The 25,928-nt window shown below is 43.0% G+C and overlaps 1 protein-coding gene across 5 annotated transcripts in view; it reads right to left on the bottom strand.

Moving 5' to 3' along the window:
- Positions 1 to 4,104: 4,104 nt before the first annotated feature.
- Positions 4,105 to 25,928, bottom strand: part of EFR3A (EFR3 homolog A) — a 147,738-nt gene continuing 125,914 nt past the window's right edge. For 4 of the 5 annotated variants that reach the window (XM_077271244.1, XM_077271246.1, XM_077271248.1 and 1 more), the window contains exons 20-24: positions 15,789 to 15,877; positions 14,947 to 14,992; positions 11,937 to 12,040; positions 10,569 to 10,618; positions 8,463 to 8,771 (exon numbers count right to left, since the gene is read on the bottom strand). In XM_077271244.1, the coding sequence (XP_077127359.1) occupies positions 8,666 to 8,771; positions 10,569 to 10,618; positions 11,937 to 12,040; positions 14,947 to 14,992; positions 15,789 to 15,877 (395 nt within the window). In that variant the 3' untranslated portion in view covers positions 8,463 to 8,665. Of the gene's footprint in view, positions 4,237 to 8,462; positions 8,772 to 10,568; positions 10,619 to 11,936; positions 12,041 to 14,946; positions 14,993 to 15,788; positions 15,878 to 25,928 lie in introns of those variants that run through there. The other variant, XM_077271245.1, reaches the window with a different exon arrangement.

Below are 25,928 nucleotides of genomic sequence, written 5' to 3'. Positions count from 1 at the left end.
AAGCAATTTTACAATTTACTGCTTTTTTAAATGTTCAACCGTTCTTGAGATATTGACATTTTTATTTTCTGCGGTGGTCGGTCTCCTAGGCAACGAGTTGTAAATAGAAGAAAACTATAAATATCTAAAGAACGGCTGCAGATATTAACATGTAGTAAATTGCAAAAGTGCTTGTTTATTCAAGAACTATCCGAATCTATCCATCTGTAAAGTGATAAAAAGTCCTTAACACCTTCTTGATAGTATTTATAAATCACATTCACCTCAACATACAATCCGCCGATCATCGGGAGAACATTCTACACCAACGAGGATACAATGAGGAGAAGAGGCCGGATATTTCCATTGTTTCATTGCTTTAATGCAGGTTACACACTGAATTCATGTCATGACTTTCAAATTCTAGAAAACATATAGACTCTTATAAAAGCGGCACGGACGAGCGACGTCTAACATGGATCGTACAACATTTTACCTCCGACAAGATAGTCAACTACCAAACTTACAAAATAAGAAATAAATTCAGGGAATTAAAAGGAGAACTCAACCCCAAAGCCTGAAATCTGGTATTAGATAATTAGGATTTCAACTTTTTATTTCCTAAAATTTAGGATTGAATGTGACTCTCTAATCCTCAGGAGTCACAACAACTACCCTCCAATGTGTTCAGGAAAGACCATGGCTGCGACTTTTCAAGAAGGGGCCATCAGGATGTGAGGAGCTTTCTTATCCTTAATTTTCCTACAAGGGATCTTGAAATTGCCCTTCTAAAAAATTTACTGACATTTTTTGGTGCATGTCTTGAAAGATTATCCTTTGGTAGTTTTTAAGGCATCCAGTGCATCTAATAAATACCGCAAAATATTAACGTAGTGGTCTTGAAAGGTCTTAAAGAGTAACGGTCACATCTCCAAACATCTTTAAGAAAATACTCAGATTTCCTTTAGCCTTAATTAAGACTTCAATGATCCATAAGGTACGGTAATATTTGGGGATTTGACAAACTAAATGTTAAACTTTGAAATATATCTGAATTTAATCAGAATAGGTTCCAAAGTCCGTTATCTTTACAGCAGTCGGAACTTCATTTTTCTGCCACAGAGCTCCAAATCCAATCTATAGATCTAGACGGAAACAGGAAATTATAAATGCTTTTAGTGGCCACTAGAGGGCGCGTAGTACACAATGACCATACAATAGTATTCAAAAAGCTCCTAAGCTCCCCCTAGTGGCGGCTAAATAATTTTATTATCCGTCTATTTTAACAAGCAGGAGATTTAGGCTATGTGCAGAGGGACGGTTTTGAACTATTCAAATATAAGTTTTTAAACAACTTCAGGAAAAACTCCCTTTTTGAAGTTTTTCTTCTTCCTAAAGCATTTTTTTTTCTGAAGTGTTCTTGGCAGTCTTTTAATTGGGCAGTGCCTAGTAGTTTGGAGAAAGCTATTTTGTCAAGACAAAAAAACAACCCCCCCCCAAAAAAAAAATCAAAAAAATAATAATCATAAAACAGCAACATGGATCTACCATAGAAATAAATAGGAAAAGTTTTCCAAACATTTCTAAAGAGACATATGGCCGTTTATAAGAATGGATCGAGGGGCACCAGATAGGAGCACCCAAGTGCTAGAAACTTTCTGGTCGTACTCAAAAAGGGGGTACACTGAGGAAGAGTCAGTGTGTGTCCCTCGATGCAAAGGGGCTGAATTGACAGAATCAATAGCTTTCTACATTCTTAATGGTGGCTCAAGGGATTTTAAGGTACTTTCTCCTAAAAAGTTACATCTGATTGGATCGATAAGTGCTTTCCATAGTGCAAAAATACATTGTCCTAAATAACTAATCTTAAAGTAAAGCAATGATTGTGCTGCGTGTGACAAGGACGCCATATTGTGTCTAGGGCTGGTGTTAGGTCATTTCCTTCCCCACCAGCTGTGAAGGCCGTAGAACCAGTATATAAATTATAGACAAGGTCTGACCACTGGAATCCCACTGATCCTGCAAAATAAAGAACTTTGTGAAAAGCCCCGCCCCTGAGGTTTTATATTCCCCTTTGATTAGTGCTGTGCGAGCAATACGGCAAAATTATCTTTACCAATATTACTTTAACGTCCCTTTAATTCGAAGAAGCAGTGCAGTATTTAACAGTCCTAGCCCCTAAACTACCTGTCTTGGAGAGGCCTTTAATGACAAGGCTACAGTTTTTGTCCCTTTGTTTGCTTTTTAGCGGCCATTACTTTTTTTTTTTTTTTTTTTACACTTTTTCACTGATGCGGTGGTATGCACAAATAGTATTTTTCAGTGCAGTTTTGGGATACATATAGATTGGGTAATTTATATACTTTTTTGAGACAAAAATAGGGGGGAAAAGCTATTTTTGGATTAAGTTTTTATTTATATTTCTTTAATGCTTGTTTCAAACCAATTATGGTAATTGTATTTATATTTTTTTGAATATACACATAGCACAGCAGGGACCCCACTGGCTACATTTATTTACCACACCATAAATTTTCAATGGGGCTGGATGGAAGCCCACGGACTGAGCAGGAGAAAATAAATTAATGCCGCTCGGCATCTATCAGGTTGAGCGGGACAGGGCTTTCTTGAGCGGGGACAGGGCTTTCTTGAGCGGGGACAGGGCTTTGTTGAGCGGGACAGGGCTTTGTTGAGCGGGACAGGGCTTTCTTGAGCGGGGACAGGGCTTTGTTGAGCGGGGACAGGGCTTTCTTGAGCGGGACAGGGCTTTGTTGAGCGGGGACAGGGCTTTGTTGAGCGGGGACAGGGCTTTGTTGAGCGGGGACAGGGCTTTGTTGAGCGGGGACAGGGCTTTGTTGAGCGGGGACAGGGCTTTGTTGAGCGGGGACAGGGCTTTGTTGAGCGGGGACAGGGCTTTGTTGAGCGGGGACAGGGCTTTGTTGAGCGGGGACAGGGCTTTGTTGAGCGGGGACAGGGCTTTGTTGAGCGGGGACAGGGCTTTGTTGAGCGGGGACAGGGCTTTGTTGAGCGGGGACAGGGCTTTGTTGAGCGGGGACAGGGCTTTGTTGAGCGGGGACAGGGCTTTGTTGAGCGGGGACAGGGCTTTGTTGAGCGGGGACAGGGCTTTCTGGAGCGGGGACAGGGCTTTCTTGAGCGGGGACAGGGCTTTCTTGAGCGGGGACAGGGCTTTCTTGAGCGGGGACAGGGCTTTCTTGAGCGGGGACAGGGCTTTCTTGAGCGGGGACAGGGCTTTCATGAGCGGGACCGGGCTTTGTTGAGCGGGGACAGGGCTTTGTTGAGCGGGGACAGGGCTTTGCTGAGAGGGACAGGGCTTTGCTGAGCGGGGACAGGGCTTTGTTGAGCGGGGACAGGGCTTTCTTGAGCGGGGACAGGGCTTTGTTGAGCGGGGACAGGGCTTTGTTGAGCGGGGACAGGGCTTTGCTGAGCGGGGACAGGGCTTTCTTGAGCGGGGACAGGGCTTTCTTGAGCGGGGACAGGGCTTTCTTGAGCGGGGACAGGGCTTTCTTGAGCGGGACAGGGCTTTCATGAGCGGGGCAGTCGGGGAGGACTCCTGCTCCAGGCAGTTGCCCTACAGTCAGACACAAGCAAAAGAAAAATGTCTCCTTGTAATCGAAGAATAATTACTTTCCTTCCTCACAAAAGGATGAAAAAAAAGAGAAAAGAATCACAGGAGCATTATTTGTTGCTTTAGTGTCTAGTTTGTTGACCTCGTTCCCTCCAGTTAGGCTTTGGTAGTGGTCCCAGTCACTAATATATGTAAGTAGAAAGTCATCGACTTTCATTTTAGACGAGTGTGAGAGCGCCATGTACTAAAAGCCGACTATTTTCAGATTTTTGCCTGGTTATGGACACAGCGGATCCTCTGCACGCCAGTCCTAAATATACGCAACTCTGATACACAAATATTATATACAAAATATAACTAACCCTTCCAGAAGAGCTAATATTTATTTAGCGCATTTATGTCTACACTTTATAAGTTAAAAAAAATCCTATATCTACAACCAGCATCGTGTGTGCATCACGCAGGTAAACGGAAGCCACAAGACTTGGCAGACAGTGCAGTTTATACTACAGTGCAAGCGTTATGCCCACAAGATGGCTGCCTAAGCAGTCAGTACGCCGACGTAAGATATATACATCTAAAAGTAACACAGTGGTATGGTTTTCTTTTTAATCATTAAGATTACCGCTGAAATTCTTCTTAAGACGCTAACTCTTCAGTTTGGGCTGATCCTGTATAAATGGAATAAAATAAAAATAATTCTTAAAGAGTAACTCATCATTTACTTATCCACCAGGCATGATAAAGTTAGAAAATGATTATAATATACTTCGCCACCTTTTTTTTTTTTTGCTTCCTTCTCTCTGAAAAACTAAGATGAAGTGCTCCTTCAGAAGCTGCTTTCATCTGCTGCTCAGCAAAAATCCATACGAAATATACAGTATGGGACTTTCCCTGTTTGAGCCTCTCTGCTCTCCACTCCTGTTCTCAGACTGGGAAACTATCCTATTTTGTAAACAAAGCAGATCTTGGCTGAGCAGCAGATGAAAGCAGCTTTTAAAGCAGCACAAACTGACTGCATAGAACAGCACTGCAGCACAGATATTACTATAGATGCTCTGACATTATAGGTGCCCTCCAGTTACTGCAGGTTATTGCTTATCCTCAGGATAGATGATAATCGGTGGCGGTCTGACTGCTGAACCCCGCATCGATCACAAGATTGCCTGTGCCCCTTTTGCTGCAGCTCCATTTCACTTACATAGGACTGATACCAAAAGCCGAGCGCTGTACTCAAGAGTCACAGAGATTGAATGCAGCGGTAGCACACTCTAGTGACCGCCACTCCGATCATAAACAGGACACAAGTCCCCAATTCTGATGTTCAGTCCGGGTATCAGCAGTCGGAACCCCACCGCTATACTACCCATATCCTATCCTGTACATACCCTTTAAAGGGGGGCCAAATTTAAACAATATGAAGATTAGAAAGAACCCCTTTAATCACCTTCACCACATTGGGATTTTCCGTTTTTGCATTTTTTGTTTTTTTTGCTCCCCTTCTTCCCAGAGCCATAACTTTATTTTTCAGACAATATGGCCATGCGAGGGCTTGCTCTTTTCAGGATGAGTTGTACTTTTGAACATCATCATTGATTTTACCATATAGTGTACTGAAAAATGGGAAAAAAGTGCAATGAAATTCCAATTCCACAATTGTTTTTTTTCTTTTGACCATGTTCACTAAATGCTAAAACTGACCTGCCATTATGACTCTCCAGGTCATTATGAGTTCATGGATACCAAACATTTATACTTTATTTTTTATTTCAGTGGTGAAAAAAAAAAAAAAAAAGAAAAATAAATTTGTGTAAAAAAAAAAAAAATAAAGCGTCATTTTCCGAGACCTGTAGAGTCTCAAATTTCTGTGATCTCGGGGCTGGGTCATTTTGGGCCCTGTGCTGACATTTTTATTGATACAATTTTGGGGTAGATACCATGAATTTATCGCCCATTATTGCAATGTCGCGGCAACCAAAAAACCCGTAATTCTGGCATTTTGATTTTTTTTGTTACATCGTTTATCGTTTGGATTAATTTAGTTTATATTTTGATAGATCGGACATTTCTGAATGCAGTGGTACCCAATATATGTATTTTTTATTGTTTTATTTTGAATGAGGCAAAAGGGGGGTGTCATTTGAGCTTGTATACTTTTTTATTATATGTTTTAAAACTTTTTTTCCCTACATTTTACTGGCTTCAATAGTCTCCTTAAATTGATGGCCAGTTATACTTTTTACAAAAATCTTATAGTGATGATTGTGAAAGAAAAAAAATAACGTATTCTGGCCATTTATGACAAAAAACTGTAATGTAACGTTTCAGATTACGATTAAAACAAAACCTTTAGCCCTAAGACAATAGGGAGGCCGCCCGCAAACAATATAAACATGATTTTATTAAAAAAAAAAAAAAAGTATGTAACTGAACGTAAAATTAACAGCAATGAATGAACTTAAACCTGCAACTAAAAACAGGAGAAAAGAAAACAAAAAGAACAAAAGTAATGAACGTCAGAACTCATCTACAAATATTTGGTAAAATTCAGGTACATTGAGACAATAAATTAAACTTCAAGGACATGGGGTTCACATACTTATTTTTTTTTAACAGTCGTTAAAGACTTTGGTTGTGTAAGATGGGAATAAACTAAAAGCATTCAAGATTTACATGAACTGTGATACCGTTACATCGTGGAGAAACAACCGAGAACCCAACAAATAATCTAAAGAAAAAATAACAAGAAAAACCCCAAAAACTGTGCGTTAAAGTCGAGAAAGGAAACCTGGACTCGAAGTCTCTAGAAGTATTGCACATAATGACAGGACGAACAGCACGTTCTTTAACTTGGCAAAATATATTGAAATGCTAATTTTACTAACAAAGACCTTCAACCAGTGGAGACTTTTGGACGTGTTCGCTTTGGGCTGCTACAAAACAGCAAACAACCTACCTCGAAAAAAATGCTGAGTCCCACATGAATGCTCTGTTTTGCAAACATTCCCCCCTCACAAAAAAACCCCAAACCTCAAAATCCCATAAATAAAAAAAATAAAAATAAAAAATATTATATATATATATATATATATATATATATATATATATATATATATATATATATATATATTATATTTTACAGGTTTACTTATGAAAGTCTATGCAGCCTGGAACTTCACGCCTTCCCTTAGCTGGCCACTGTCAACCATCGGCAACACAATGACTTTCCCGACACATAACGAGGAAAGTGACACATCGGGCCACGTGGTGGATGGAGACAAGTGGCTGTCAGAGGTCCTGGATCAAAGTTACACAAAAATTCTATATATTCGGAGAATACAACTATGGCTGAATGGTTATCCCCATCTTGGCAAGGTGACTTACTGGTCGGTGGGGTCTGACTGCAGAGAACCCTCATTGTTCTCATGAAAGAGGCAATTAAATTAAAATGGAAGCGGTATCTGCCCTCGATTTTTTTTTGTCCAGAAAAGGCAAAAAAGTGTATTAAAGCCGAGAAACGCAGTCAGGACTCTCAACATGCCACAAGAGAGCCACAAGTCACCTTGCCTGCTGGTGAAATAGCGCTCAGTTATTATAAGCAGCACATAGACAAGGAAGGCGCATGCACGGTAACTGTACAGGTCTAAAGGAGCATTTCAGGGATCAGTTCTCGGGATCACTGAGGGGTCTCAAGAGGTCAGATCCACAGCAATCAGCAGGTTATCACCGATGCTGTGGACCAATCTGTTCTCTATGGCCAATTTCAGTTTCTGGGTCTCGTAGAGGCTGGTGCCTACATGCAATCTACTGCCAAAAGTATAAAAGTGGAGGCGAGAGAAGTTGTACAGAGACAGTAGAGAATGCACAGGGAATAAGAGAGGGTGTACCTAACCAGGAGAGCCTCTACCTAACCAGGAGAGCCTCTACCTAACCAGGAGAGCCTCTACCTAACCAGGAGAGCCTCTACCTAACCAGGAGAGCCTCTCCCAGTCAGAAGACTCTCTCCCTAACCAGAAGAGTCTCTCCCAGTCAGAAGACTCTCTCCCTAACCAGAAGAGTCTCTCCCTAACCAGGAGAGTCTCTACCCAACCAAGAGCGCCTCACTCTCTACCTAACCAGAAGAGTCTCTCCCTAACCAGGAGAGTCTCTCCCTAACCAGAAGAGTCTCTCCCTAACCAGGAGAGTCTCTCCCTAACCAGGAGAGTCTCTCCCTAACCAGGAGAGTCTCTCCCTAACCAGGAGAGTCTCTCCCTAACCAGGAGAGTCTCTCCCTAACCAGGAGAGTCTCTCCCTAACCAGGAGAGTCTCTCCCTAACCAGGAGAGTCTCTCCCTAACCAGGAGAGTCTCTCCTTAACCAGGAGAGTCTCTACCCAACCAAGAGAGCCTCACTCTCTACCTAACCAGAAGAGTCTCTACCTAACCAGAAGAGGATTACATAACCATCAGAGGCTCTACGTAACCAGCAGAGGAATTTGATGCTACCCACACAACTGGGCCTCTTGTTCTCCCTGTTGCTTTTGGTGGTAGACCCAGCTGTCATCATAACTGGAGGAATCCAATATAGCCTCTTGTTTTGTGCACTGTCTGTCATCAAACCAATCACATTTGGGTGATGAAATCTCCCAGTTCCCTCTTTTGTCAAAACAAATGTTTTGATCTCCATTGCCCTACTGTATTTGTCCAAACCACTTCTCTTACACGACTCGGCATGAGACACATCCTCCTGAGCTCTCGCCTCTACATTTGGCATGCTGAAGCTTTCCTGTGCAGGGGGACATGGGCAGCGTACACTGCAGCCCCCCATTGCACCTGCACTTTATAACTTTATATAACCCCTGGTGTCGCTCTAACAATTTGAACAAACACAAGAAAACAAACAAACAAAAAAAAACGGAATTACTCTTGGGTAACAAGTTACATTTCGGTATTTTTTGGAAACCATTAAATTCTATCAGATATTCCGATCCGCGTCCTTTGGCGACGTAACAGTATGAAGCTTCGCTTTGATTGGCTCTTGCAGCGATGAATACTCTGAAGCAACACAAATCCTAAAATACCATATGATACAGATGTCAGGATGATGGAGCAGAGGCCGCAGTTCAGTAGACGCAGAGATCGGGAAATTTCATCTCATATACTGGGACGGACTGATATTGGGCATGTCCAGCCGTGATGGTGATTGTCCCAGATGGGCTGGGGGGTGGCCTGAAACAGAAAAGCAAGGTATTGCAATCATTTTATATCATAGAGGTTAATAATAAGAATATTAATATACTTAGGTAAAAAACATCTACCTTGTCTACTTAAAAAAAAAAGCAAACATTACTATATTAGCTTTACAAGTAGAGAAACATTTTGGCCACTAACTCACAAAGTGGACAATATAACTTAAAAGTACTTGGCCCTGGAGGATCCCCGGCCTGAGAACATTATGTGCCAGAATCTGCATGATTTAATGCCAAAACACTGCCCTTCCACTGATAACAGCCTGATCGATGTGCTGCGTTAGATGGATTGTTTTATCAGAACATGACCCATTGTTAAAATCAGCTTTTTATGTTACATATACATTTAAAAAAAAATGTATTTAAAAAAAAATAACACCATTCACAATAGGTGATGTCACAGCTCATCTCCTCCTCCTGTACAATGACTGATAACACCTCTATATACAGTAGATAACACAGGATCCACCATTCACAATAGGTGATGTCACAGCTCACCTCCTCCTCCTGTACAATGACTGATAACACCTCTATATACAGTAGATAACACAGGATCCACCATTCACAATAGGTGATGTCACAGCTCACCTCCTCCTCCTGTACAATGACTGATAACACCTCTATATACAGTAGATAACACAGGATCCACCATTCACAATAGGTGATGTCACAGCTCACCTCCTCCTCCTGTACAATGACTGATAACACCTCTATATACAGTAGATAACACAAGATCCACCATTCACAATAGGTGATATCACAGCTCACCTCCTCCTCCTCCTCCTGTATAATGACTGATAACACCTCTATATACAGTAGATAACACAGGATCCACCATTCACAATAGGTGATGTCACAGCTCACCTCCTCCTCCTCCTGTACAATGACTGATAACACCTCTATATACAGTAGATAACACAGGATCCACCATTCACAATAGGTAATGTCACAGCTCATCTCCCCCTCCCGTACAATGACTGATAATACCTCTATATACAGTAGATAACACAGGATCCACCATTCACAATAGGTGATGTCACAGCTCACCTCCTTCTCCTCTACAATGACTGATGACACCTCTATATACAGTAGATAACAGCTCACCTCCTCCTCCTGTACAATGACTGATGACACCTCTATATACAGTAGATAACACAGGATCCACCATTCACAATAGGTGATGTCACAGCTCACCTCCTCCTCCTGTACAATGACTGATAACACCTCTATATACAGTATATAACACAGGATCCACCATTCACAATAGGTGATGTCACAGCTCACCTCCTCCTCCTGTACAATGACTGATAACACCTCTATATACAGTATATAACACAGGATCCACCATTCACAATAGGTGATGTCACAGCTCACCTCCTCCTCCTGTACAATGACTGATAACATCTCTATATACAGTAGATAACACTGGATCCACCATTCACAATAGGTGATGCCACAGCTTACCTCCTGGATTTAAACAGTAGGTAATTTAGTAAAGACACATTCCCTTTAATTATAAAAATGGTGGTGTTTTTATGAGACAGTTCACTTAGGTAGTTAAAAAGTAAGCTCGTAAGGCCCATTATGAGGGAGTTGTGTGTCCTGGTTTATCATCCTGATCTACAGTATCTCACCTTAGAAGTGTGTAACACCTCAATTCACCTGCGGGAGTGCTGCATTGAGCTGGCACACTAGCTGCTGGTACCCCAGGGGGCGTTTCCAGGAACACCATGTAACCCGCTTAGTGTCTGAACAGCTCCAAAATGTAGCTCGTTACCTGATTGTCAGCTCCAGTATCTGCGCCAGCTTCTCATGCAGCAGGTTCGCCTGGAAATATGAAAAGAAATACAGAATGGAAGGGAGTTAATGGTTGGGTGCAAGCCGATAAGGTGAGCATGCGGCTCCTAGATCTCACTATTAAAAATATAGGGATTATGGGAGATCATGGCAGCCGTAGTGCGCTAAAACGACAAATATGAACCAGGAAAGCACCACATAAAGGGGATGAGCTGGCAGAAAATGACCTGTTTAACCCTTTTAAGGACCAGGGGATTTTTTTATTTTTGCTCTTCACTTGCCACTTTTTTTTTTTTTTTTTTTAAGAGCCATAACTTTTTTTTTCAACTATTATTTTTCCATCGATATGGCCGTATGAGAGCTGGCTTTTATGTGAGACGTGTTGTAGTTAGAATGATGACATTTATATTACCATACAATGTAGTGAAGAACGGCAAAAAAAAAATAAAATCCAGGTGTGGACGAAAAAAATAAAAAATATTCACATTTTTTTGGGGGGAGGAGGGGGTGTTTATTACACGGTAAAAATGACCTGTAAACAGGATTTGTTTGTTCGTGTGATGAGCTGACGCTTTTATTAACAATTTTGTGCACCTATGATGCTTTAAATACGGATTTTAATTATAAGAAGCCTTAAGAGGGGAGGTGACTAAAAAAAAAAAAAAAAAAAAAAAAAACAACTCCAGAAATTACATTTTATCTCTTTGCAGCGTTTAGCGGGTTCCATTAATACCACACTTTTAATAGATCGACTTTAACTAAAGCAGCATTACCAAATATAGTTCCCCCCCATTTTTAAAAATTTTTTTACTGGGGGGAAAGCGGAATGATTTTTATATTTTTTGCAATTTTTAATATTTTTTGTGCCTTTTTTATTTACATTATTTTTTGATCCCCTCAGGGAACTTGAACCTGAGATTGCAGTATATAGTGAAAATCTTGGTCTCCTATGGATCTTGGCCTACAGCTGAGCGAGATTACAGTAGCGGGGGTCTTCAGCAGACCCCTGGCTGTCATAGTGACACATTAATCCCCTGTGATCGTGTCACAGGGGTCCAATGGGAGTCGATGCGCGTATGCATCGAATGGAATTCCGTTTAAATGCCGCTATTTGGTCAAAAATAAATTATAGGGACAGTTTTATAAAAAAAAAAAAAACGAAAACAAAAAGAAAACACAAACAAAACCCACAAGGGAATAAATCCACCATCCATAATGGGCGCAGCACTGTTGGGTCCAGGACTCGATTATCACACTGGTACTTATTTTAACTAAGTATAATACAGCATAATTCCCGGGGGGCTGTACACGGAGCTTCAGGGGTCTGATGCTACCGGTAAGAACTCACTTTAGATTCACACTGTGCAGCGATCTCTTCAAATGGCGCCTTCTGGAACTTTTCTATGACCTGACGTCTCTTCTCTTTCTCCTGCTCTTCCATGCCAGTGTTGTCTGTTGGAATTAGACCAAAAATAAAACAAAAATATTCCAAAGTACTTATATCACTTACAGACTTAACATGTACCTTAGCGGTTTATTGTCAATCTTTGACGGGTAGGCGCTCCTTTTTAAGGAAAACATATTTTAGTTACAGTTCTGTGCGCTTGTAGTGGCGGATTTCTGCATTACTATTTTAACTATTCTTTCTCTGAAATGCCTGCATGTGGAGCTGCAGTCTCAGCACTCAGCAGGTGTACCCTGCATCTGCAGGTTCAGAGCTCAGCAGGTGTGCCCTAAATCTACTGGCTCAGAGCTCAGCAGGTTTGCCCTGCATCTACAAGTTCTGAGCTCAGCGGGCGTGCCCTGCATCTACAGGTTAACAGCTCAGCAGGTTTGCCCTGCATCTACAGGTTCTGAGCTCAGCGGGCGTGCCCTGCATCTACAGGCTCAGAGCTCAGCAGGTATGCCCTGCATCTACAAGTTCTGAGCTCAGCAGGCGTGCCCTGCATCTACAGGCTCAGAGCTCAGCAGGTTTGCCCTGCATCTACAGGCTCAGAGCTCAGCAGGTGTACCCTGCATCTACTGGCTCAGAGCTCAACAGGTGTGCCGAGCATCTAAAGGCTCAGAGCTCAACAGATTTACCCTTCATCTACAGACTCAGAGCTCAGCAGGTATACCCTGCATCTGCAGGTTCAGAGCTCAGCAGGTGTACCCTGCATCTGCAGGTTCAGAGCTCAGCAGGTGTACCCTGCATCTGCAGGTTCAGAGCTCAGCAGGTGTACCCTGCATCTGCAGGTTCAGAGCTCAGCAGGTGTACCCTGCATCTGCAGGTTCAGAGCTAAGCAGGTGTACCCTGCATCTGCAGGTTCAGAGCTCAGCAGGTGTACCCTGCATCTGCAGGTTCAGAGCTCAGCAGGTTTGCCCTGAATCTACTGGCTCAGAGCTCAACAGGTTTGTCCTGCATCTACAGGCTCAGAGCTCAGCAGGTTTGTCCTGCATCTACAGGTTCAGAGCTCAGCAGGTTTGCCCTGCATCTACTGGCTCAGAGCTCAACAGGTGTGCCGAGCATCTAAAGGCTCAGAGCTCAACAGCTTTACCCTTCATCTACAGACTCAGAGCTCAGCAGGTGTACCCTGCATCTGCAGGTTCAGAGCTCAGCAGGTGTACCCTGCATCTGCAGGTTCAGAGCTCAGCAGGTGTACCCTGCATCTGCAGGTTCAGAGCTCAGCAGGTGTACCCTGCATCTGCAGGTTCAGAGCTCAGCAGGTGTACCCTGCATCTGCAGGTTCAGAGCTCAGCAGGTGTACCCTGCATCTGCAGGTTCAGAGCTCAGCAGGTGTACCCTGCATCTGCAGGTTCAGAGCTCAGCAGGTGTACCCTGCATCTGCAGGTTCAGAGCTCAGCAGGTGTACCCTGCATCTGCAGGTTCAGAGCTCAGCAGGTTTGCCCTGAATCTACTGGCTCAGAGCTCAGCAGGTTTGTCCTGCATCTACAGGCTCAGAGCTCAGCAGGTTTGTCCTGCATCTACAGGCTCAGAGCTCAGCAGGTTTGTCCTGCATCTACAGGCTCAGAGCTCAGCAGGTTTGTCCTGCATCTACAGGCTCAGAGCTCAGCAGGTTTGTCCTGCATCTACAGGTTCAGAACTCAGCAGGTTTGCCCTGCATCTACAAGTTCTGAGCTCAGCGGGCGTGCCCTGCATCTACAGGTTAAGAGCTCAGCAGGTTTGCCCTGCATCTACAAGTTCTGAGCTCAGCAGGCGTGCCCTAAATCTACAGGCTAAGAGCTCAGCAGGCGTGCCCTGCATCTATAGGCTCAGAGCTCAGCAGTTATGCCCTGCATCTACAAGTTCTGAGCTCAGCGGGCATGCCCTGCATCTACAGGCTCAGAGCTCAACAGCTTTACCCTTCATCTACAGACTCAGAGCTCAGCAGGTGTACCCTGCATCTTCAGGTTCAGAGCTCAGCAGGTTCAGAGCTCAGCAGGTGTACCCTGCATCTGCAGGTTCAGAGCTCAGCAGGTGTACCCTGCATCTGCAGGTTCAGAACTCTGAATGTGCTCCCTGCTGGTGAAGCTGCTGGTTCAGATCTCACCGAGGGTACACCGTGAAGCTACTTTTTTCTCTTCTTCCTTATCTTTACAGGGTAGGATGAAGCAGGGACGTCAAATATAACTGCAATATAAGACTAACACACTGTTTGTGTCTCAATAATTACAGGCTGCAAAGACATGCATGGAAGCTGCGCACACACAAATGGTAGTATATTTTTAATGGAATCTATAGGCAAGGATATTTCATTTTGTATTTTAGCTGACATGGAGCAATAAAAAAATGGATAAAAAGTAGGCATCAAAGTTACAGCTGTGTTCAGTAATAAGTGTCAATCAAAGACCTGGACAGATTTATAACCCTTAAAAGTAAACAAATGTTCCTATTAAATGACAGCAAGTGGAGATCTTGAACACTGTACTGCAGATATCCCTGACAAACAGCTAATTTTGGAGGCAACCAGATAGATGGATGTCCATAACATATATGTTCGCCAGGTGAGAAGCTGCTCTTGGTTCTATTACAGATGGATTTGACCAAGCAGGGAAAGTTCTTTAGGATATTCAGAGGTCCTATTGGGGAGCACGGACAGGAACTGACTCAGTGATACAACCCAATAGTAAGTTCACGTGGACATCTCATATCTATCCATTTATGGTGAACTGAAAACATTCTACCACTAAGTCATTTACTCCGCACTATCATACTGCTAAAGTGATGGGTAACGACCAGACATTTCCTACATATGAACTTGAAGACGTCGTGAAGTAGTGAAGCACATGGAAGACGCCCATGGTTACAAGAACATTTATGACCCAAGTGGAGGAGGAAATGGGAATAAGCAACACGACCGTAATACGACACCTCTTACCAATCGCCTTCTTCAGGGATTCAAATGTGATCTCTTCAGTGTTCACCTACAACAAAAACGGAAGGGAAAAGATGGACAGGTTACAAAGTTTTAGCAATATTTAATAACAATAGGAAATTGAAAGGACAAAATGTGAGGGCTAAAGCTGATCAGGTGCTCCGATCCCACCAGAAGATGTCAGGAGACCAGCAGGGGACACAGAACCTTGTGTAAAGGAGCGGCGAAGGTCCAGGAGTAGAGAAGGTTTTTTTTTTTTCTTATTACACCACCCCAGGGACATTATTTTTTTTTTTTGCTGTAGGGGCATAGACGCAATTTACTTACTAACTGGTAGACCTCAGATTGCAAGGACGAAGAGATTGTGGTGCTTGGTCGAGGGGTGAGGTGCTACGTGACCCCTCAAGGCCATGTCTATGAGCTGTGCGGCTAACCACGGCATGGGACTGGCATAATGAAATGACTGGGGGCCTCTCCAATTTGTGTATGATTAGGGCAGTGTTCCCCAACTTCGGTCCTCAAGAGCCACCAACAGGTCATGTCTTCAGGATCTCCTCAGTATTGCACAGGTGATGGAATTATTGCCTGTGCAGGTGATGCAATACTAAGGAAATCCAGAAAACATGACCTGTTGGTGGCTCTTGAGGACCGGAGTTGGGGAACACTGGATTAGGTCCTTGGACTACCACCGATAATCAAAGATTTCTACCTTTGGAGAATCAGTAATGGCAGAGATCTTCTCAGACTTCCCGCCAATCATGTCAATTTCAGAGAAGACTCTGCCCTTCTGAATTATCAAGAAACAACAGAATACGGTATATGGTAAGAATGAGACGAGAACTTACTTTGTCCTCTGTGCTACTCCCAGTCAGCATGTCCACTTGGATGGATATGGTGTCCACAATGCTCTTCCTTCTAGAAAGTCTGTCTTCATCTACAGAAACAGCATAATCTTAGCCTGGCATGGCATTCGTAAGGCCCTTGTTACTGTCTTAATTTAGGAGAGTCTCGTTACTCTCTTGAAATAGAAGACCCTGAAAGTTTTGCTAAAGCAATTGTCCAATAGATCTTATTGTTGAAGTCCGATCTTTGGCACTGCTCAAATTCTGATAACTAAAAATCTGACACAATGGCCCATATTTATTAGAGTGTTTTTTAAACTTCAATAAACGGACTGTCCTAGAGAGAACTAAGTCACTCAGTGGTGATGTAGATGTATACGGCACAAAGCGATGTCCTCGTATTGTGCATTGGACATTACCACTGCAGCTCTATATACAAACTCTTGCGGGGGCACAAGTAACACTAATTGTGTTAGTGAACCAGGAAAGCTTCCAACAATAGAAGTGTTAATTCTTTATTTCTAGCAATTAACAAAATGCAAAGTGAATGAACAAAAGAAATCTAAATCCCATTAATATTAAGAAATCTAAATCCTGTTAATATTTGGTGACAGCACTTTGCAAAAATCAAGATCACGGAGAACTGACCCCAGATTTTCTATGGATGTCACTTGTGCAGATCCTTCTGTCTCTTCATGATACTCCAGACAGACGGGATGATGCGAGATCAGGGCTGTGCGGGACCGAATCATCACATCCAGGACTCATCGTTCTTAATGACATTGGCGGGAGGGTGGGGGTCATTGATCTGCTGCAAAATAAATTTGGGAGCCAGATGCCTCCCTGATGGTATTCCATGATGGATCAGTATCTGCCTGTATTTCTCACCATTGATCCAGACGAAATCCCCAATCCCATTTGCTGAAATGCAGCCCCAAATTTGCAGGACCCTCCATCGTGCTTTAGTGTTCCTGCAGACCCTCATTATTGTGCCGCTCTCCAGCCCTTCGGTGAACAAACTGCCTTCTGTTACAGCCAAATATTTTGCATTTTGACTCATCAGACCAGAACTACCTGCACAAATTCCTATGTTTTTAAGCATAGTTGAGTCACGTGTCCTTGCTTCCATATCGAAGGTATGGTTTATGGCTGCAACTCATCCAGGAAGAGAACTTCTAGCCAGACTTTTCAGAACAGTAGCTGGATCCCACTACTTGCTGCCAGTTCTGAGTTTATGGCACTACTGGACATCTTCAGATTTTGAAGGGAAATACCGTAAGTTATGTGTCTTTCACTAGCTACACTAAGTTTCCTTGGCCAATCACTACGTCTATAGTCCTTAGCGTTGCTCATTTACTGGTGCCTCTTGAAAAGAGCTTGAGCAACACATCTGGGCACCCCAGTCTGCTTTGGAATCTTTTCCTGGGAGACTCCTTGCTGATGCAGTATAACTACCTGGTCTCTGTGCTCACTCTTGCCTTGGGTGCATTACCACTGACATGAAACCATCTTCTCACATTTGTAGCAGAGTTTGTGTCTCAGTTTTAAGCTTCCTACACGGTGGTTTCTATTTCAGGTAATGGCTGTGTTACAATCTATATATGAAAATGGTGATTCTTACCACCTGCATGGTAAAATTATTACTCATACACTTGAGTAAAATCCTACAAAATCTCAAGCTTTGTGCAAGTGTACAGAGAAGAACTGATGCTGTTTTAAAGGCAAACGGAGGTCACCAAATATTCAGGTGATGTAGATTTCTCTTATTTTTTAGTATTTAATACATTTCTTTTTATTTATACATTTACAAAGTGTGCGGATCAGTAATATATATATATATATATATATATATATATATATATATATATATATATATCTATCTATATATATATATATCTATATCGATATATATATCTATATATGTCGGGTTTTTTTTCCATTTCATACTCAATCTTGCAGCTTCCTGACCTCATGACTTCTATTCCGCTATAAGACGTGAGATAAGTTTTGTGGTAGTCAGTCACCATACAGCACTACCGTTATGGCTATGTTATATACACTAACACAGTCTACGGATCTCCAGATAACAGGGACATGGCTAATATTCTAGAGTCTAAAGGACACAAGCGAGCACGTAACATAGTGCATCGTATACAGGCGCTGGGAAGGATAGCGCTACGTTAGGTCAGCCTAGGGGGCTCAGACAGATCTTTACCTTTTGGACTCTTACGTAACTTTTTGACTGATGGGAACAGAGCTACATTGAGAAGAGAAAATGTTTGCTTGTCAAAGGGAAGGTTAGGAGGTTAATGGCTGCACTGTTCACTGTAGAGGTCATGATCCAAAAAGTGATGGTCCCAGAGTCACTATCAAATCCGCAGCCGGTGCTACAATGAGCTTATGTGTCCAGTGGGTGGAGTCACATTAGGATTGGCTGCATAAATGCAAAGCGTACTGACCATCCTGGTACATAACCTCCAAAGTCAACGGCAGCTCCACAAAACATCATCAGATCAAGGAATAAAAACAATAAGCAGATAACATACACACACACTCGTGTATACCACACTCCATCCATGTCACTGTGCAGATGGGTTTCTAAAATTAATATTCCACTTTATATATCGATTTGCAGGTGTCCACCAAATGTATGATCACTATTTTACAGTTCACATATTGAGATACTTTGTAAATATGTTCCATAGCTTATCCTGTCCTAATCCAGAATTACACCGCCCAGAGCTGCACTCATTACATTATTGATCCTGAGTTACATCCTATATTATACTCCAGAGCTGCACTCACTATTCTACTGGTGCAGTCACAGTGTACATACATTACTGATCCTGAGTTACATCCTGTATTATACTCCAGAGCTGCACTCACTATTCTGCTGGTGCAGTCACTGTGTACATACATTACTGATCCTGAGTTACATCCTGTATTATACCCCAGAGCTGCACTCACTATTCTGCTGGTACAGTCACTGTGTACATACATTACTGATCCTGAGTTACATCCTGTATTATACTCCAGAGCTGCACTCACTATTCTGCTGGTGCAGTCACTGTGCACATACATTACATTACTGATCCTGAGTTACCTCCTGTATTATACTCCAGAGCTGCACTCACTATTCTGCTGGGGCAGTCACTGTATATACATTACATTACTGATCCTGAGTTACATCCTGTATTATACTCCAGAGCTGCACTCACTATTCTGCTGGTGCAGTCACTGTGCACATACATTACATTACTGATCCTGAGTTACATCCTGTATTATACTCCAGAGCTGCACTCACTATTCTGCTGGTGCAGTCACTGTGTACATACATTACATTACTGATCCTGAGTTACATCCTGTATTATACCCCAGAGCTGCACTCACTATTCTGCTGGTGTAGTCACTGTGCACATACATTACATTACTGATCCTGAGTTACATCCTGTATTATACTCCAGAGCTGCACTCACTATTCTGCTGGTGCAGTCACTGTGCACATACATTACATTACTGATCCTGAGTTACATCCTGTATTATACTCCAGAGCTGCACTCACTATTCTGCTGGTGCAGTCACTGTGTACATACATTACATTACTGATCCTGAGTTACATCCTGTATTATACCCCAGAGCTGCACTCACTATTCTGCTGGTGTAGTCACTGTGCACATACATTACATTACTGATCCTGAGTTACATCCTGTATTATACTCCAGAGCTGCACTCACTATTCTGCTGGTGCAGTCACTGTGTACATACATTACATTACTGATCCTGAGTTACATCCTGTATTATACCCCAGAGCTGCACTCACTATTCTGCTGGTGCAGTCACTGTGTACATACATTACATTACTGATCCTGAGTTACATCCTGTATTATACTCCAGAGCTGCACTCACTATTCTGCTGGTGCAGTCACAGTGTACATACATTACATTACTGATCCTGAGTTACATCCTGTATTATACCCCAGAGCTGCACTCACTATTCTGCTGGTGCAGTCACTGTGTACATACATTACTGATCCTGAGCTACCTCCTGTATTATACCCCAGAGCTGCACTCACTATTCTGCTGGTGCAGTCACTGTGTACATACATTACATTACTGATCCAGAGTTATATCCTGTATTATACTCCAGAGCTGCACTCACTATTCTGCTGGTGCAGTCACTGTGTACATACATTACATTACTGATCCTGAGTTACATCCTGTATTATACTCCAGATCTGCACTCACTATTCTGCTGGTGCAGTCACTGTGTACATACATTACATTACTGATCCTGTACTGATCCTGAGTTACATCCTGTATTATACTCCAGAGCTGCACTCATTACATTACTGATCCTGAGTTACATCCTGTATTATACCCCAGAGCTGCACTCACTATTCTGCTGGTGCAGTCACTGTGTACATACATTACATTACTGATCCTGAGTTACATCCTGTATTATACCCCAGAGCTGCACTCACTATTCTGCTGGTGCAGTCACTGGTAATTTGCCTGGTATATTTTTCCCCTGTCCCTCCTTTGTCTCCACCATTTTACTCCTCTGTGCTGCTCTCTCTCTATTTTACCAGGGCTAAGGTGAACACCCCAGGTCAGCTGAGGCTGAACACTGGTCCCAGCTGTTGGTCTTCCTGGTCTGTTTTCTAGGTCCCTGATTGGCTCTTCACAAAAACTACGGTAAGAATTTCAGTATTTAACGCCAGGCTGCGCTGATCAGCCGGCAGATGTCAAGAAAGATTCAAGACAAGACGGAAGACAGGATGGAAGAGCTGAAGCAAGAGGCTGTTGAGGAGAGATGGAGGAGCCGGTGAGAAGAATGGCTCCGGAGCTGCCTGGATGTGCCGATATCAGCTCGAGCCAAATATAATGAAGTCGACGGCGATGAAGGAGCAGAGGGAAGAGGAGGGAGAAGATGATCCCAGCGAACAAGCGAGATATTTAAACCTGAAAAAGTGAAGAGGAACCAGGAGCTCATACTCACCGCAGCTGTCGCATAGGTGGAAGTAAAACCACACCCGGAAAAAGTCTCTGCCCAGTGGGAAAAGCAACGTAATGATAGGAAAAACTGCATTGTCATCAGGTGACGACGAACACTGACAAAAGCTGGAAGCTCCCGGGGCATCATACAGTCTCCGCAGCAGTAAACGCGTTGTAGAGGCCCAGGGACGGGAGAAGAGCTCCTGGTCTCCAGCGCAAGTTACACACCATGAGCCTGGCCACAGAAGAAGACCATCGGCAGCGGTATCCTTCGTGAGAAGACCATCAGCAGAATGGTGGCACCTGTGCTCGCCCCCTAGGGTGGTTCTGAGCCCCGAAGACACCTGCCTGGAGGATGCTGCTGAAATGTCAAGCCCGAGGAGCGTCACGGATGACGAGAACATCCATGTCCCCGTTTGCCTCAGCTAGTAATAGTTTGATGGAAATTAAGGAATTGTTTAGGCAGGTCTTAGCCGAATGTGTGGCTAATGTTGTTTTTAATACAAGGTCCAGTGTTGGGGTTATACCAGCAGGATTACCTAGTCATTTATCCCACGTGCCAGTGTAGGATGAGCGCATTTATAGCAGAATCCTGCCTTAAGGAGGATATTCCCTGTGAGTTGGGTTTCCGATGGGTTTCCACCTGAGCTCAGCAATAAAAGAAAAGATATGGAAAAATGAATTTGTGGAGCTAATATCTTTATTGCCTTCAACTAAAGCTAGTTTTGTTAGATGCGATAAAATATGAGCAAAAGACTGAGTCAGACGATGGGAGAAGGAACGTCTACAGCCTGTTTATTAACTGGTTGCAGGCATTCTGTATATATTCTGCAGTATTAGTTGAAAAATATCCAGAACATTGCAGCGGCCTATTCCAACGTGTTGATATAGCACTGGAGGCATACCGTAACTTTGGCGGTACGGCATGGTACTTTTACAATGAGTCATTTAGACAGAAGTTGGCTGTCCACCCATCTATGAGATGGGGAACAAAGGATGTCGGCTAATGGCTGAAATTGATGTTGTCAAAAAAGAATGTGCCACCAAGAAATCCAACGACAAACTAATCGAAAAGACTTCATTCTCAAAAGCAGTGAAAACAGTGCAATTATTAAGAATGTACCTGGGGAACCAACTCTTTCTGGATACAGTCAATGCCGAAATGGCTTTTAATGGTTTTAACAAGGATAAAATTACTGAAGAACCTGAAATGGTTCTGGGCCATTTAACACCAATTGGAGTAGTCCCCAAAAAAGAATTGTGTTCCTTTAGGATGATCCATCATCCATCATACCCCCAAGGAGTTTTTTGTAAATGATGAATTTGAAAAATCTAAAGCCTCGGTTATATATGCATAATTTGGTCAATTGATGGATTTACTAAAAGCATAAGGCAAAGGAGAACTTCTTGCAAAAGTTGACAATACTAGGCATCCTTAACTTTGCACAATTCCGAAGGATGGTGTTTTTTTCTAGGTTATATGATGCCACTAAAGCTCTGAAATCCCCAAGAATGCGTATTAGAATAAACAGGGAGCTGAAAAGGATCTTTACATTTGGATGGAGTCTATAAAGTAATTTTAATGGCTGCAATTGTCGGCAGCAAGAGTTTATTTCAGCAGATGCTTTGCAATTGTTTTTAGGAACTTCATGTGACATTTGTTTCGGGATTTATTTTAAGGGGAGATGATCAGCGGAGTTATTATGGCCTAAGTCGAGCACCGACAAAGGATTCGGGAACATAGTAGTAAAGGACTTACATTAGTGGCTTCATTAACAATTTGGGGAGAAGAATTTAAAAAATAGGCGTATATTATTGCAATTGGATAACAAAAGTATGTTTTTTGAAGTCAATATGTTATTGTCTTAATGTTTATGGGCAGCAAAGATGCTCAGAAGATTGGTAGTCTGCTGCCTGAAAGATAATATTTGGTTAAAAGAAGCTTACATAGAAAATAGAGAGAATGCCAAAACAATTGCTTTATCTTGCCACCAGTGGAAGAGTAGAATCCTAGACTGTTAAGAGTTGGAAAGGACCTCCATTATCATCATGTCCATTCTCCTGCTCAATGCAGGATTTACTAAACCATCTCAGACAGATGTCTGTCCAGCCCCTGTTTGAAGACTTCAATTGAAGGAGAACTCACCATAGAAAGGTAGAGTTGGAAGGGACCTCCGGGGTCATTGTGTCCAACCCCCAGCTCAATGCAGGAGTCACTAAACCATCTAAGCCAGATGTCTGTCCAGCCTCTGTTTGAAGACTTCCATTGAAGGAGAACTCACCATAGAATCATAGAATGTCAGAGTTGAAAGAAACCTCAAGGGTCATCGATCGGAGTTTCGCCCGATCAAAGTATCAGAGTTGGACCTCTTTCGCAGAACAAGAAGGGATGCTGTGTCCGCCCCAGTTATGGAGTCTACTGTTGGATTTTACATTATGCAGTCAGTCTCCTATAGAACATGGGTGGATTATTCAGCCGCATGGAAGTCACGGGTGAATTTTTGAAAGGCAAAGAACGTAGATCACACTCAGAACAATGCTGAAATAATCCTGATGAAAAAGCGGTCTGTTACATTTCTAAATTGTTGGCAGGCGTATCCTTTTTATTAAAACCACACAGGAACTCTCCAATGTGCAATTTATTCCCAGTTAAGTTCTAAAAAATTATAAAACGGCTTGGGGGCGTCCTTATAGGAGACGCCCGGTGTCCATAAGGCTTTTGAAACAAATTGTGTTATGCTTTACGTCATGCGTTTGCAGATAAGTCTGTAGAGACTTTGTTTAGTACGGCTTCTGTCTTTGCCTTTTTTTCGCAGCTTTGCGTATAGGTGAATTAGTAGCTGCCAACAAAAAGGCTGAACCAAGTTTGTTATGTAGTGATATTAATTTTCAATCAGTCAGATTAGAGAAAATCTAAACCAGATCAGACGGGCAGGGGGTGCGGTATTAGATTAAATAGGATTCCCGAGTCACAAGTATGCCCCGTAGAGAACACAAGAAATTGATTAACTGTAAGAACTATAATAAAAGGCCCTTTAGTAATGTACAGAGTCTCTTCTCCATTAAAGAAATTTCAACTTAATTCAGTTTTAATAAAATGCTTGAACAATAGAAATTGGGAGAACTAAAAATATATCAGCCCATTCATCAATGTTCCTTTTAGGTCCTTTAGTTGTACGGTGCGGCAAAAGGGGCTTATGTCAGTATCAGGGAAGAAAGAAGAGTTAGTCCAGTTGTTGACATCACCAAATTTAGTGATCTTACATATAGGAGGAAATGACCTGGATAAATATACAACATTGGATTTATTTTTTTCAGAAATAGTCCCAAGGCCGGTCTGGGCCTTTATGGAAAAATTGATTGTAAACGTATTAATAGGGCTATGGAAATATCCCTTCCCGTGATGGATGGTTTTCCTACACCGTCCACCATGGACACACCGGGATTAGATAAGATGGAGTTCATTTCTCAGACGTCGGACTGGACATTTTAAACCTGGGGTTTCAAAATGTAATAGACAGGTGTCTGTGGTGTTTTGCGGAGGCCCAAGATGAGCCTTGGTGCAAGGATAATGGCCTGACTTGTGTCGGTCATTATTTCGGCTTAAGGAGTTAAGTTGGTTTTCGGATTTAATAGTTTGTAGCATAAGTAACTCATGATAAACTTCACGGCCTGTTTAATCCAAAGATTTGGGTCTCATTTAATTCTTTTAATTAACTTTGTTGGACTTGTGTTACCATGTAATTGTCATTTTTACTTTATCTTCTGATTTACAAAAGAAAAACATTATGAAGAGACGCTGCGCTCCCGGACGTCCCTGCGTCTGTCATCTGCAGACCCCGGTAAGTGGATTCTGCCCATGGGATCTGCTCTGGATAATCCATCAAATGCTAACAACTGCAGACAACGTGGATACAGCACAGAGGCGGCCGGGGAGCAGAGCTGCCGGGAAGGTCGCTGCTCGTCACACTGCGAGTCTAGCTGGAGATGTCCCGTCCCCGGTGACAGAGTAGCATATATACAGTACATTATATATATATATATATATATATATTAACCATCCTTGTAGAGTAGATCGCCGGTGTAAAGGCTACTACAAATTAAACCACGAAGGATAAAAAGAACCTGTGATTCGGGAAAAGCAACATAAAAGAAAAAGACATCCTGCCTCAGAGTGGATGGATATCCCCATCTGGGTCACAATGACAATCGTATACTCGTGGGCAGTGATATGAGTGACAAATCCCCACACTGACTATGACAACACAGAATTTCCAGTGTAAAGGAAGTGTTGTCATGGGTTCACAGTAGCAGCTGCTTTTTAACATATTTCCATTCCAGTGTGGGCCCCCGGCGGATCAGTGTGGGCCCCCGGCGGATCAGTGTGGGCCCCCGGCGGATCAGTGTGGGCCCCCGGCGGATCAGTGTGGGCCCCCGGCGGATCAGTGTGGGCCCCCGGCGGATCAGTGTGGGCCCCCGGCGGATCAGTGTGGGCCCCCGGCGGATCAGTGTGGGCCCCCGGCGGATCAGTGTGGGCCCCCGGCGGATCAGTGTGGGCCCCCGGCGGATCAGTGTGGGCCCCCGGCGGATCAGTGTGGGCCCCCGGCGGATCAGTGTGGGCCCCACAGTTCCCAATGTAGTGGATAGGTGAAAATTTACATAGACGGTAATACCTCCTTAAAGGGATAGGTAATAAATTATTGATTGTTGTGATTCTACCTGCCTGGATATGCAGAATAGAGAATTTTTATCTCCGTAGTGCTCATGCTCGACCTCCGCTCTGTGCTCATGTTCGGCTTTTTCCGGCAGCCTTATAGAGAACACATGGAGCATCGGCCGAGCGTCTGACCTGCCTTTTTTTTTTTTAGGGGGATATAGATTCCCCATTATGATGATCAGTGTGGTTTCCACCAGTTGGACCCCTATGGTAAATTTGTTTTTGCTGGACAGCCTTTTTAAAGCTCCATGTACCATCAGAGCCACTGTTTCCACCAGATCCGGATGGATGCTTGGGGTATCCATTACATGTCAGAATGGCAGTGCCCTGTGCATAGCAAAAAGGTATGTCACGCTGTGTGAATAGTCACCTGCCAGTATGAATATTGCATGGGCAAAAAACGCTTTGTAGCCCGGATGTAATGGAGCAGC

This window comes from Ranitomeya variabilis, chromosome 6 (assembly GCF_051348905.1).
Source record: "Ranitomeya variabilis isolate aRanVar5 chromosome 6, aRanVar5.hap1, whole genome shotgun sequence".
Taxonomy (NCBI): domain Eukaryota; kingdom Metazoa; phylum Chordata; class Amphibia; order Anura; family Dendrobatidae; genus Ranitomeya; species Ranitomeya variabilis.
Note: the sequence above shows the minus strand (reverse complement) of the source record. Positions and strands in the feature narration are given on the sequence as shown.